We start from the raw sequence: 13,404 nt of genomic DNA, 5'->3' as shown, positions 1-13,404 counted from the left end.
ACTTCACATAATAAACATTCCAATACAGGTCATTTCATTAAGGCAATCAGAAAAAAGTTTCCTATATAAGGAACCCAGCAAATTGCATCGAGTCACTGACTAGTGTCAGTCTTTACAGCAATCCTCATACTAAGCAAGCATGCAGCGACAGTAGAGAAGAAAACTCGCTTTTAACTGGAAGAAGCCTCCAGCTTTTCCTGGCTCAGTATAAGCAGCCATCCACCACGACTCACTGGGGATGGAGAGGACAGAGCAGACACACACACCATATACAGGTCCTTCTAAAAAAATAGCATATTGTGATAAAGTTAATTATTTTCTGTAATGTACTGATAAACAGACTTTCTTATATATTAGATTCATTACACACAACTGAAGTAGTTAAAGCATTTTATTGGTTCTGGGGTTTGAGCGGGTGAGTTTGGCCAACTCCCGGGGAGGTTTGTTGAGATGAACGGCTCTCTGCAGGGGCTCATCTCTCATCATTCGATTCGTTCGTGAACGTTGCATCACTAAAACGAGAGGACAACGACAAATCGGCCATTTTAGTTGCTGAGGTCCAACCAAGTAAACTAGTTCAAATATGGTTAATGTTTACCGGGGGGGGGGGGGGGGGGGTGAGAGACAAACAAGTTTGGACATCGTGTTTTCCAATTCCCAAAGCAGAAAAACCCAGCTTTCCGTGCTTGGGTGAGATTTCTTGGGTAAAAAGGCAGGATTTTACCAGAAGTCTCGAACAACTCCGTGATTTGTGGTGTGCATTTCCACGAGGAGGATTATATTGAAGGAGACTTGTTCGAACACAGGATGGGGTTCAGAAAAATGAACAAAATCAGACTGAAATCCACTGCAGTACCATCGATGCATGGAAAAGGCAACAAGGGAGAAGGCTGCTTCCGGAACGACAACAATGGCGGCTCCTTCCAGCAGCAGAAGAGACTCAGGAGCTACACGCAGGTCAGCAACTCACAAGCTGGAAGTAGCCAGAGTAATTGTTGAATCTCTAAAAACCATTAATGACAAAAACGTTCAGTGATAAAAATGTGTTAATACAAATAACGTCTATTAAGCCATGTTGGGGTACAATTGTGCAGCTGAGTGAGGGATAAACTGCACAAAGTTTCTCTATAATGACGGTGAGCAGAAAAATAACACACGGTGATTCTGGTTAAAATCATTTGAGCACCACGAACAACCCTTGCCTCCGGTTTCAACCAGCTGCTTCACCAGTTCATAACATGATTTTGTACAGCTGTGCTCTCTCGAGTGACTCGTGCTAATGTTTGTGTACGTTTTTGTTTTTTTATTAAACACTCAAATATTTCCTACTTTAGTGTAGTTTCCATGTGTTACTTTGAGATTCATGCTGGGCTATTCATCAGGGCTTTTACATCCCCATGTCAATTTGCTGACTCCCAAAATTATGACAGGTTCCGACCCAAATCAAACATTTGTGATCTTGTCTGCATTAAACAACATTTTTATGTCTACATCTTTTACGATGAGTAGTTTGCTAATGTGTGTTAATTATTTTTGCCCTAAATGTTCTTGATCTTCAAATTCAAGTACATATTTGTATGCTTGCTTTTCAGATGATAGCAGATCTGTCACAAGTCGAAACAACAGAACAAACTCCTGAAGCAGCTGCATCTCCTGTGACATGACGGATGACTGCATGTCTGGTCAGAAACACTCCTCTACCACAGTGGATCGTGCAACACGGTGTGGATTCAGACAGCTCATTCCTTATTGTTCTACAGGTAAACTAACATGCAGAGCACAACATGTCTTCACAATTTAAACTGAAATTTCCAGGATTTCCATAAAACTGTTTATTGATTCACAAACTACGCTGCGATGGCTAATGTAACACAAACTCATTACATTAAAAAATGTCTATTCTCAGCAACACAGGTTGACCTACATCCATCCACCAGAGACATGGGGACCCAGTGTGAGGAGAGTGATGTGTTGTGGCACTCAACACCTTTATCACCAGTGTCGTCACTTGAGCCCCTAGATGACCAGGAGGAGAGCTACGATCCATTTGATGAATCTGAACCCATGTCTATTGATGATTTCTTATCAGATGATGGATATTTAGAGGATGAACCAGGCTGGTTAGTTGGTGCTTGTTTGGTTTTAAAAATGGAACACAAATGAAACGTGTAGTATGTTAATGATCTGTTTTCATTCTCAGCCAAAATCCACAGGCAAACAAATACATTGTTTGCCACAGCGAGCTGATGGAGCTGTTCTGCACCTGCATTTGTGGTGAATGGGCAGAGGCCGCTATTGCCAAGAAGTCTGGAACCTTCATAGAAATTCAGCAGGTTGGTCGATTATGTATTTGTTCAAAAGTAACTAAACGTATTTTCACCCTATTTTTAAATTTACACCCAGTTTTTTTTTATCTTTTCATCTTTATTTATTTTTTTTGGTTGTGTTTATTCCAGGAATGTGATCTGTGTGGTTACAACAGATCCTGGCGAAATCAGCCCATGCTCCAAAAAAACATGCCAGCCTGCAACCTTCTCCTTTCTGGGGCCATACACTTCACAGGGTGTTTGGTATCTCAGACTTTACGGATGCTGTCGCTGTTAGGTGTACAGACTATTTCAGCGGGAACGTACACACTCATAGAGACTAAACAAGGTCATTGATGTCCAGCTTGTGCAGGTATGCAGACAGATAAATATTTCATCAAAACTTATGTGGTAGTGAATTTAACAGTGTTGTGTATTTTTCATCTATTACTTTAGAGTTCTGAGGTTCCAAACAGCTCCTGGTGTGAGCTTGAGGGGCTGAAGAGGAGCATCAGGCTCTTCTCAGATAATGACATGAGTGTCGATGTACTTGTAATGGATCACAATCGACAGGTTGCAAAATGGGTCAGAGAACAACTTGGACCACAAGGAACAAGGCACTTCAATGATGTCTGGCATTGTGGAAAGGGTAATATTTTAATGTTTCACCATTACAGATGTATGGTGCAGAAAACCACATTTTTCCTGTTATGGTTTAAATGCTCAGCTAGTTTCGTTTAGGTATGCAAAATATTTCTTTAACTTTTCCAGGTCTGGCCAAGAAACTGGACACTGTCAGCAGAGAGAGCGGTTGTGAGGATTTGGCATTGTGGAAGCAGTCCATTGTTAACCACCTCTACTGGACAGCAGCATCCACACCCGACGCAAATCCAGATTTAATGGAAGCTAAGTGGAAGTCACTGGTGAACCACGCACAAGACATTCACAAACATGGAACAGAAGTGTTTCCATCTTGTCTCCACCCTCCACTAGTAGGACAGGGCCGGAACAAACAATGGCTAATTCCAGGTAACTGATGTACACACCCTAGGAGAAGTTATATAATTATGTGTGATTTATTTCAATTTATCTTTAAATGACCAACAGGATCAAGTGCAGCAGTTAAACTGGAACAAGTAGCATGCCAGCCATTGTTTGTGAAATATGTCAGACAGCTGTCACCACAGCATCAGACATATTCACTCGAGGCATTCCACTCCCTGATCCTGAAATTTGCTCCGAAGCATATGGGGTTCTCGTACCTGGGCATGTACACTAGGCAAGTATTATTTTGTGTGTGTGTGTGTGTGTGTGTGTGTGTGTGTGTGTGTGTGTGGACTTGTGACCATGGTTTTCCTGTTTCTCTATTTCAGATTGCTGCTGGCTGCTCTTCATTATAACAACAATGGCAATAAGAGACATGGCCAGAACCACGGCCGGTGTGGACAGATGTGCAGTGCGCTATCCATGCTTGAAAAAAGGTGGATGGTCTGTGCAGCAAGCCAAACATAAACCGACTTATGGTAAATGTTTTTTTTTTAGGGCTGGGACTTGATTAAAAAATGTAATCTAATTAATTAAAAGCTTTGTAATTAATTAATCTAAATAAATCGCATTTTAATTGTTAAAGAGCAAGTCAACCCCTACTAGACTCTAACTCCATTCCCACTTCATGTTTGAAAAATGCAACAAATGCTGTTGCCAGGCAGACCGAGAGGGCGGAGCTGCTAACAAATACACACACACAGGCTCACGACAGCATTGTGACATCATAATGTACCAGTTTACATCATAGCATACCTCTTAGCCAATAGCGGTGGCAGATTTAAATTAAAATACAGTGCAAAGTTTTTACCTGATAACGGCACAACACTGCCGGTTTTAGGCACAATTAAATTTTAACTAAGATGCACTGAAGTGCCAAATTATTGACTACATGTGTCTGCAGCACGATTAGACACTTGTTTTAGTTTATCAGCAAAAAAACGTTTATTTGGGGGTGACTTGCTCTTTAAGGAAAATGTGCTCTCAAAGTAAAACTTTTAATTAAAATCATGAGACAGAGAATCAAACATTAGACATGGTTATTACTGTAAACTAAAGCTTTTAATAAAAAAATGCATTTTAATTATTCAAAAGTCACTGTGTGATATGAAACAAGACCCAAATCTATTAAAATTTATAATTACAAATAGAAAACACCTGCAAAGGGTTCCTGAGCCTTTAGTCTCTGTCTAGTTGAATTACTGAAATAAATTTGACTTTGCACCAGATTCTAATTTTTCCATTTTGACTTGTTTGTATAATTGGGAGTTTTTATTAGCATTTCTACTCCTAATGTAGTAAAAACACACGTATAAATAATAACCCTTCAAAATGACAGTAGAACAGGCACAAATATGATCTAGGACTTAAATGTACTAACTTTTAACACCAGAGCAGGCATGACATGTTCTGAGAATGATCAGGAACACTAACTGGTTCCATTTGGATGACTAGAGGATGATGGGATGGTAAAAGATCCTGGCGAGGAAACAGGTGGGCGGACCTTCCTTACATGGGAAGTCCTGCTGTCACGTTAATAAGGGGATCCTGCAGATTCACGCCTGCAGCAGCGAATCTGGTGTGATCTCCAGCCTGATCACAACTTTCTCGTTCCTCGCTGCCCCGGATACACTTAAGCATCCGTCCCTTAGCTGATGACAGCTTCAACACACCTCGCTGCTTAATGATAGTAATGCATGTGATGTTTAGACAGAGACTCGTCTCAAACACATAATTCCCCGACAGAACTGTTTAGAAAATCATCAGAAAAGTTTCAGAGTGTTTCTGTTTTAACTTAAACTTCTGTTTTCAACTTTAAGACACGTTGTCTGTGATTGTTTACAGAGTAGTGAGAACACGGAGCGTTCTCCCAGCGGCAGCCAGGTGCCTCTCGTTTGTCTTACTTTCATAAACTACTGTTAGGGCACAGAATTATTCTGTCTGGCGCTTTCAGCGCTGCACAGATGTTACGTAAATGTAAAAAATATAGCTTACTGCAACTTTTGTAAAGTTTCCGGTGCCACGATCTCTGAAAAATGTCCGCGACACGGACTTCGTTGTTTAAGGTTTTTTTTTCCAAGTAAAGAAAAGACGCGGATGTGTTTCCTAAATCCTGCATCAGTCCAAGCAAGGCAACTTCTTTCTGTTTTTATTCCGTTTTAGTAGCCATTAGCACTGTTGTGTGCGTCAGTGATATTCAGTCTACGAGGAAGTCGTGCAATGACAAAGGTAACTTCCGCCTTGCTCGAAATGCAAGCTGCGATTAAATGCGTGAATTTTTTTTTGCGCGTTATTTTTTCTAATTAATCGTAATTAACGCGTTAAAGTCCCGGCCCTATTTTTATTTTTGGTTTAGTAAATATTCAGTTTATATATATAACTGATTCTTAAATTACTTTGATTACAGAGTATGCCACAGCACTACTCAGCAGGCTGCAGGAGACCTACAACAAGAACCCTCAGCTACTGAGCTCCTCAGTAACTACAATGAGAGCTGCAGATCCTGGACCCCTGGCAGCTCTGTGTGACAGAGTGGAAAAGCACGAGCTGTACATCAGGAAGTCAAGGTTTTCAAAACAAGTAGATTTTAAATTCAATGTATTGACCTAAGTTTTTTTTTTTTTTTTTTTTTTGGATAATTTGCAGAGTTGAGTAAAATTTCCGAATGTACTTTTAAAACTTGTTACGGTCTGTAAGTTTGCTCCAGCCCTCCGGTCATGCTGCTGCTGTTTTCTTGTTCCCCTGCCATTCAGCCCCAGTCTCAGCTCCAGTTCCGCCACTCCTCCTCCCAGCTGGTTCATCACCAGAGCGAGAGCCACACCTAGCGGCGGCAGCGGTGCTACATCACCCGATCCGCAAGCAGCCTTCACCTCGGGCATAATTAGTAGAGTGATAGGCTAGATGCTGCCGACTTCCACTTTGCCGGTGCCGGGTTTTTCAGCCAGATATTGTGCTTCCGGTGCACTGTGACCCAGTTCGGCTATGGCGTTGTTTACAAGATCACTTCACGATCTGCCGAGGATAACTGTGAACGACGTTCACCGGATTATTCAAGTCACAACCAAGACGCCGGCATCAAAGAAGGATAAGGGTTTTAAGCTGTATGTGTCGAGTTATTTACACAATTATGACGGTAAGTTGAGCTTCTGTTTTGATTTACTAAATGCTGAGACATGCTAGCTCAAGTTAGCACAGTGAAGAAGAGTCATTCAAGCTACGTTTACCATGTTTTCAGAGTGATAGGTGAACCTAATATATATTTAGTGTTTCTAAAATGAAATACTTTAATCTGCATGTTGATCTCAGTTTCCAGCAAGGAGTCAGGAGAGGTGACGGTTAGGTCAGAGTGCTTCAGATCCATGAAGAAAAGCCAGAAGCCTCACTGCCTAAGTGTAAGGAAAAGTCACTCTGCATGTTCATTTCAGGTTCAACAAATGTTTTTGTCTTTTTTTAAATCAAGTCTTCAAGTCGCGTCGTTGCTCTGTAGCTATTCGATACAGATAAGTGAACCATTAAACGTGAGGGATGTCGGTGCTAAACAGTTTCACTTTTCCAGCTGATTAGTTTGAAAACTGCGGCTTCCTGCGCGTTCTCTTAACATCAGTGCTCTGTCAGGCTAATGATTGCGCACATTCTTATGTAAACAAACACAATCGTTTTAGTTATTAGAGATCGCTTTTTGTTTACTCGAGACCCCTTTGTTTATTAATTCCCAGTTTATTGGATGACCTTTTTGTTTCCCCATTTCTTATTTCAGCCCAGAGAGCTGTTTTTGTTAATAAACTTCCTTCTAAGAGTTTAAATTTGGTTGGTTTCATTCCCAGACATCTTTCTTTACTCCCTCCAAATAACATCATACGCCGAGCCGAGGGACGTAAAACATGATAACATACTAACATGTCACTGAGGTACACATATTCAGCTGTAAAACAACAACCTTGTATCCAATCTGGTATCATTTTGCACATTTTAAAGTTCATTAACAAATGTTGTACAAAAAAGTGATCAAGTACAGTGTTTAAAGTTGTCTTCTTTCATTTGCTGTTATAGTCTGACTAATATTTTGTATTGTAAAAGATGGTGCTTCGGGATTCAGAGCCAGTGGTGCTCCTGAGGTGTCAGTGTACCTGTGTGGCAGGCACAGCACTGCAGTCATGTGGCGGCTCTGCTGTACCAGACGGCCCACTACTCTCAGCTGAGGCTTACATCAGTTCCCCCAGTGTTCAGCCGTACAGAAACTGAACAAAAGTGGCATAAACCAAGGACCATGGTAACAATATTTTGTATTACCCTTTCAAGTAATGCATGGACATCACTTGAATGTTACTTAAACATGTTTTTTATGTGAATACAGGGTATGAAACCTGTTCCAGTGAATGACATGGTGATAGTGTCAGCCAGGCCAAGAGAGAGGAGACTGTTGGAAGGAATCAAGTATGTGCTGTTGTCTGTTCTACAAATAAACTCTGATTCATTTGGATGTGTGTACTTACACATACAGAGAAGTCCTCACCAGCTTGAGTTAGGTATACACTATGCAGAGGTTGATTGAAGTGGAACATGCAGTTCTGTCTGTCCTAATCTCTTTCTATCTTATCTATATTTTGCTATCTTTTCTATCTATATCTTTCTAACTTTATGTCTTTCTATCTATTCTCTTATCTGTACCTATCTTCTCTAGCTTATCTGTATCTTTCTATCTTTTCTCTTATATTATATATATATAATCTTTCTCTTATGTCTCTCTATCCCATCTATGTTTGTATCTGATCTACATATTTCTATTTTTTCTGTGTTATTTTTCTCATCTATCGCAAACTTTCTGTCATAAAATTTACTTGCCTTTTTTTCACAGAAGTAATTTGTATAAAGGAGTCAGCTGCCCTCTCCCAGACATCTCCACTTTGAAGGTTCAGGAGGCGTATCATGGATTGGATGCAGCTGAAGCTTCCATGATCACAACCATGGCCATCTCCAGCGATGTACCTCTGGTTGAGTCTGCGTTTGGTCCAGTGCAGGAGGGAAGTGTGCTATTCTATCAGCTGCCTGTGAGGAAGGTCCCCAACACCCGTCCACACACAGACGCCCCTGCTCCACCACAGCTGCCACTCTCACATTACCAACTGGAACCGGCTGCCTGTGCCTTTGTCCTTACGGAGCATCAGCACCATTATCTGTCTTCGCTGGCGACATCATTTGAAATGTCACACAAAATCGAAAACAGCACACGAGAGTAAAGTAAAAGTTGACCGTTTTTTTTCCTTCTTCCTCAATGCATTCTTGGCAAATTAAAGACTTCACTACAATGTAAATGCAAATAGTTAACAGTTAGTTGTATAGTTATTGTATAAAATGTAGGTCATTAGTTAAATCTATTTTGTGTATTAAATGTAATGTAGTTCTTGTTTGTTATATTTAAAGAATAAATTACTTGGATCAATATTTTTGGGTGTTTTTAAATGGCTTAAGTTTAGTTTAAAAGGTGGGAGGCATGAATTTAAAGGAGCATGGGGCAGGATGAAGAAACGAAACTCATTAGCGACGCACTCTGCGCTGTGAGTAACTGCAGCCCGGCACGAGAGCACGCACAAACTCTTCACTAGAAAAAAAAAAAGTTACAGTGATGTACGGCCAGAGCGCGGCTCGAACAAGACACCGTGTCGAGCGATGAAGTAAGTAACATTGTTACTTTAGTCTAATATTTGTATAATTCCATGACAACATTAGCATTTTAATTTAGCCATGACACTCGTGATGTAAAGCAAGTGCTCCTTCCTATGAAATATTCTTAAGCCAGTTTTGTGACTGGCGAGCAAGACAGTAACATGATGCTACTTTATCAGCATAAGGCTTTGTGGCTGCAGGTGATTTCTGATGTTTTTAGACCAATTACAGTTATTATTTTGCACTAAGCTTACTAACAAGCTAATGTTATTGTTCATACGTCATGTAAGAACGTCCAATTTCAAGTCACTGACATCATTTGTGAAACCAATTTCATTACAGGACAGGCATCACAACAATGTAAATAAGAACATAAATATCAATATTTAGTTCAAAATAAAATCATAATATCAACAAGACCTACAGGGTAATAGTCATTTTTCATTACTGTCATTGATTTTCAGGAATTCACATTGGAAGGAGTGATGGAAGACAGTTCAGATGGAGTGTGCCCGAGCCTGCCACAGACTTTGATGTGTCGTGGGAAAGTCTGAGACCAGGGGCTAAAGGAAAGGAGAGAGGAAAAGGTCGCTCCGAGGGTCGGGGAAGGACACGCTCAAGGGGTGAGGGCAGCAGGTTGAGGTCCAGAGCTCCTTCAAGAGGACCAGGGCGCCGGGGTAGGCAGCGAACAGCTTTCAGAGAAGAGGACCGAGACCGGCTTGCACAGCTGAGAGCTGCCAGTATAGCTGAGATGCAGGGTTGGTTGTAGCCATTTGTGTAAAAAAATAAAATAAAATAATAGAGATGCCAAAAACGAAAACATCACTCACTGGAGATATGAATCTAGTCATGTAAACATATGCTCTTTAATTTCTAGACAGCTTTACAACACCTGAGCCAGGAGGAGAGAGATTATATTCTCGAGAGAGTGGTGACCCGTCTTCCAGAGGTGATGCTGGATATCCTGGAGTTTCGGCAAGAGACGCCAGGACACAGTCTTCCTGACTGAGGGCACCCTAACCCAAAAATCCAAACCGTTTATCTACAACTACAATAGTTCCAAAACAGCACAATACCTCAAAATAACTTTAGCTGAAGACGGCATTTTCAACCAAAAATAAACAGTTTGTGCAATATATTTATTTATGTACAAAAAAGTTCTGTTATTTGCATTTGTACATAGAATTTTTTCTTAATTTCTAATAAATCTGTGTGCATGAAAGAAGTCATTCCTGTCTTTTGATGCTTCACGTAGCTGGGGCCTTTATGGAGAGAGGAGAACAGCAGCATTAGATCATACATAGATTACATGAGAATGCAATTCTGGAAACTCCAGTTCCGAAGTTGACCTGTAAAAAAAAAACAAAAGCTACAACTTTATAGATTATTAGGAATCACACTTTTGATTGCCTTTTCACCCACAATTGTCATTTTTATATGTAAATTGTCAGCTTTGATATTGACACTTTAGCTTTTTTGCTTTTGAAAATGTTATTAATATACCTAAAGGTCAGATTGGTGACATCCTTCAACCAGCGTCTGTTGAACATGATTCGTTGAAGAGCCTCGTGTGGTGGAGATCATGGTACCATGAGCTCTTCATCACTGGTCGTTGCATCAAGTGGTCCATGGTCACATTTACCACTGGTCCATTCATGCTTCCCTGTGACATGGTGAAGCACACCCACCCACATGTCCTAACAGAAAAAATAAGTTTTATTTGAAAACTTTACATGTCACAGAAGCGCTCACCAACAGAAACACGAGAGCTGGCACTATTATGAAAAGAAAGGTAATTATGTCAATGTGCATTGTTGTCTTGTTGTCCAAAAGATGTCACAATACTTACATTAAACATATCACGATGTTGTGCTTTCTGGCAAATGTACCAAAATTGGTTGATGATGTCCTTCAGCCACACAAGTAGGATGGAAATTCCCTTTAGGATCCCAGCCTGTGAACAAGTATAAAACAACAATTCCATCTTTTAGTTCTTTTTAAAACATAGAAGGGTTTTATTTACCTGCAACGTTTTGTTTGCGGCTGCAAACTTCGTCAGCCTGACAAAGTTTTCATAACAGTTCTATTCTGTTATGAAAACAATAAATAAAAGTAGAATTAATATATTGTTTTAAGACTTTGGAGTTTAAAAAAAGAGTGTAGATAAGAATAGGGCTGGGCAATATGGCCTCAAATCTATATTGCGATATAATCTGAAGCATGTGCAGTAACGATATATATTGCGATATATTTTTTCATCTGTTTATAGATGTCAAATTGACATGCTTTTAGATATCCTCACGTGGCAAATATATGCCACTTGAGGCATATAGGCCTCCTCCTCCGCCCACTCCATGCTTGCAGTCACTGCCATTCTGTTGTCCCATTGTCAGCAGGGTGCACATCTTAGTGACGTCATGTGTTATCACAATATCGCCGTATTGCGATATAGCCAAAAACTATCATTACCCAATTTTATATCATTTCTACCTTATATCGTTTATATTGCCCACTCCTAGATAAGAAGACATTGCAACTCACACACTGTTGAGTAAGTTGTTTGCTTGGTCCTCATCAATTTGGACTGCATCCGAAGCTAGATCCATGGATTTGAAACTACAGACAACACAGTAATATTTGTTGTACGTAAAGATAAATACTGGAACTCACCTGAAATGGTACTGATTCTAAAGAGATAAATGTGGAGCCTAATACATCTGTCATTGATTATTTCTGCAAATAACAACAATCTGCTGTGAAATGACACTTCACAACATAATTAAATATATATAATGACCTATATTTGCTTATCTATTGTTTTTATCTTTTTTGCACATAGTACAGCAGTAATTTCCTGCGTATATGGCCAGACTTCTCATGAACAAATTTACCTTTCTTCAAAAGGATCCAAATCTAGGTCATCAGCGCCTCAACACCAGCCATTAGAAAATCTTCCCTGTAAAGATAATGTCAGAAGTGTTTGGTGGTGTGATGTTAGTTCTGAACCAAGTGTGGATATGCAAGGTGTAATTTAAAGTATGAAATATCATAGCACAAAAACGTGAATATTTTACAGAAAAGATACTAACCCCTCAGACACAGGTTCAATTGGAGATAATCGATGCAACATTTTAGCTGCTGTTCTCTTACTGGGTGTCGAGGTTGACTGCACATTACCTCCCTGAATTGCAATTTCAGGAGCCTGCTTCTTCCGGTAGCTGGAAAACACATTTTTAAACAAAAATGTCAACAAGTTGGTTGAGACTCTACACCTTCTGTTTACATAGATCAATAATGGCTAAGCACAACTAGTAATATGAAAATGCATGTCAGTCATAAAAAAATTATCATTTTCACAAACCTATTTTATTCTGACCTACATTCAACTGGACAAATTTAGAAAAATAAACACAAACTTCTGCACAACTTTACTTTTAGTAAAACATGTAGATGGCTGACTCGTTATTTACTCTTTTGTAGCACAGCACTAACGTTAGGAAAAGATATTCCGATGGGTTCTGTTACACAAACCCCACGAATAACATTATCTACTGAAGTAACAGTCCTGCTTAGAGGTTGGACTGTAGATCAAATATGACATAATTCTAAAGACTCATCTTTGGTTTGGAAAGTGTCCGTTCTCTTCTGTGGTACATACTAACTGAAGCGTGATCACAGCTAACATGCTAACGTACGCTAGCTCTCTCCGGCTGATCGGTGACGTCATATAATCAAATCAAGCTCTGTTTACTTTTCTCGTCAGAATAAACGGAGCATCCATTTATCTACAAACACAAGCGGTGTGTCGTCCACAAAACGTAGAAGTGATCTGATTACTCCTTAGTTGCTTTTAGCTTTTTCAAACTGATCAGGAAGCCATATGCTAAACACCGTTAGCTTAGATAAGTTTCTTGTTCATCTGCACAAAGATTAGTTAGATTACCTAAATCAGTATTATCTAAATCCATAGGTTTTATTTTCTTTTCTTAAATTGTGGAGATACAGCTCTGATATGTTTACCTACTCGTTACTGAAACCTACAGCAGACATAAGGAGACCAGCTAATACAACACTTACCTGCTCACTAGAAAATGCGCCATGTCCGCATCCTTTTCAGGCCCAAATTGAGTCAAACCAGCCTCATTCTTCCAGAGCGTACCCAATACATATTCGGGTCCCTGACCGACTTTTATATTTTCTTTTTGGCTCTCGAGATGCCGCTGATAAAACCTTCTTTGTGCCACTTAAGTGGGCTTTGAGTTGCGCTTGGTCGTTTGCTAGTTGTAGAATCCATTTCCAGGGTTCTTCCTCTTCTGTTTGAGGTTTTAACGTGGCTATTAGTGAAAGACGCATTACCGCCACCTAGCAAGCTTCCAAATGTTTTTCCGGG

General features: G+C 40.0%; 1 protein-coding gene and 1 long non-coding RNA gene across 3 annotated transcripts; one reads left to right on the top strand and one right to left on the bottom strand.

Moving 5' to 3' along the window:
* The first annotated feature begins 670 nt into the window (after window positions 1-670).
* LOC107384595 (uncharacterized) lies at window positions 671-3,656 on the top strand. The gene is made up of 7 exons (XM_070549592.1): window positions 671-1,760; window positions 1,907-2,120; window positions 2,201-2,333; window positions 2,457-2,679; window positions 2,763-2,955; window positions 3,078-3,335; window positions 3,414-3,656. The coding sequence occupies exons 1-4, from the start codon at window positions 1,661-1,663 to the stop codon at window positions 2,661-2,663; spliced, it is 654 nt and encodes a 217-aa protein (XP_070405693.1). The 5' UTR covers window positions 671-1,660; the 3' UTR covers window positions 2,664-2,679; window positions 2,763-2,955; window positions 3,078-3,335; window positions 3,414-3,656.
* A 6,199-nt stretch (window positions 3,657-9,855) lies between these two features.
* On the bottom strand, window positions 9,856-13,377 carry LOC129155655 (uncharacterized). 2 transcript variants are annotated; one of them, XR_011520160.1, is made up of 7 exons: window positions 13,092-13,376; window positions 12,104-12,232; window positions 11,906-11,970; window positions 11,556-11,630; window positions 10,864-10,968; window positions 10,518-10,711; window positions 9,856-10,276 (listed from the first exon to the last, which is right to left on the bottom strand). It is a non-coding gene; the product is annotated as an uncharacterized lncRNA (long non-coding RNA). The 2 variants fall into 2 exon arrangements; XR_008560146.2 differs by having other exon boundaries at window positions 9,856-10,711; window positions 13,092-13,377.
* Between the last annotated feature and the right edge of the window lie 27 nt (window positions 13,378-13,404).

Source organism: Nothobranchius furzeri, chromosome 3, assembly GCF_043380555.1.
Source record: "Nothobranchius furzeri strain GRZ-AD chromosome 3, NfurGRZ-RIMD1, whole genome shotgun sequence".
NCBI classification, from domain to species: Eukaryota; Metazoa; Chordata; class Actinopteri; order Cyprinodontiformes; family Nothobranchiidae; genus Nothobranchius; species Nothobranchius furzeri.
The sequence above is the reverse complement of the archived record's forward strand: the minus strand, read 5'-3'. Positions and strand labels throughout refer to the sequence as shown.

Excerpts from the sequence above, each read along its gene's own strand:
- LOC107384595 (XM_070549592.1), top strand. The coding sequence starts at position 1,661 with ATGACGGATGACTGCATGTCTGGTCAGAAACACTCCTCTACCACAGTG. Across the intron at positions 2,121-2,200 it reads TTAGAGGATGAACCAGGCTG|CCAAAATCCACAGGCAAACA; the intron begins GTTAGTTGGTGC and ends TTTCATTCTCAG. Across the intron at positions 2,334-2,456 it reads CCTTCATAGAAATTCAGCAG|GAATGTGATCTGTGTGGTTA; the intron begins GTTGGTCGATTA and ends TGTTTATTCCAG.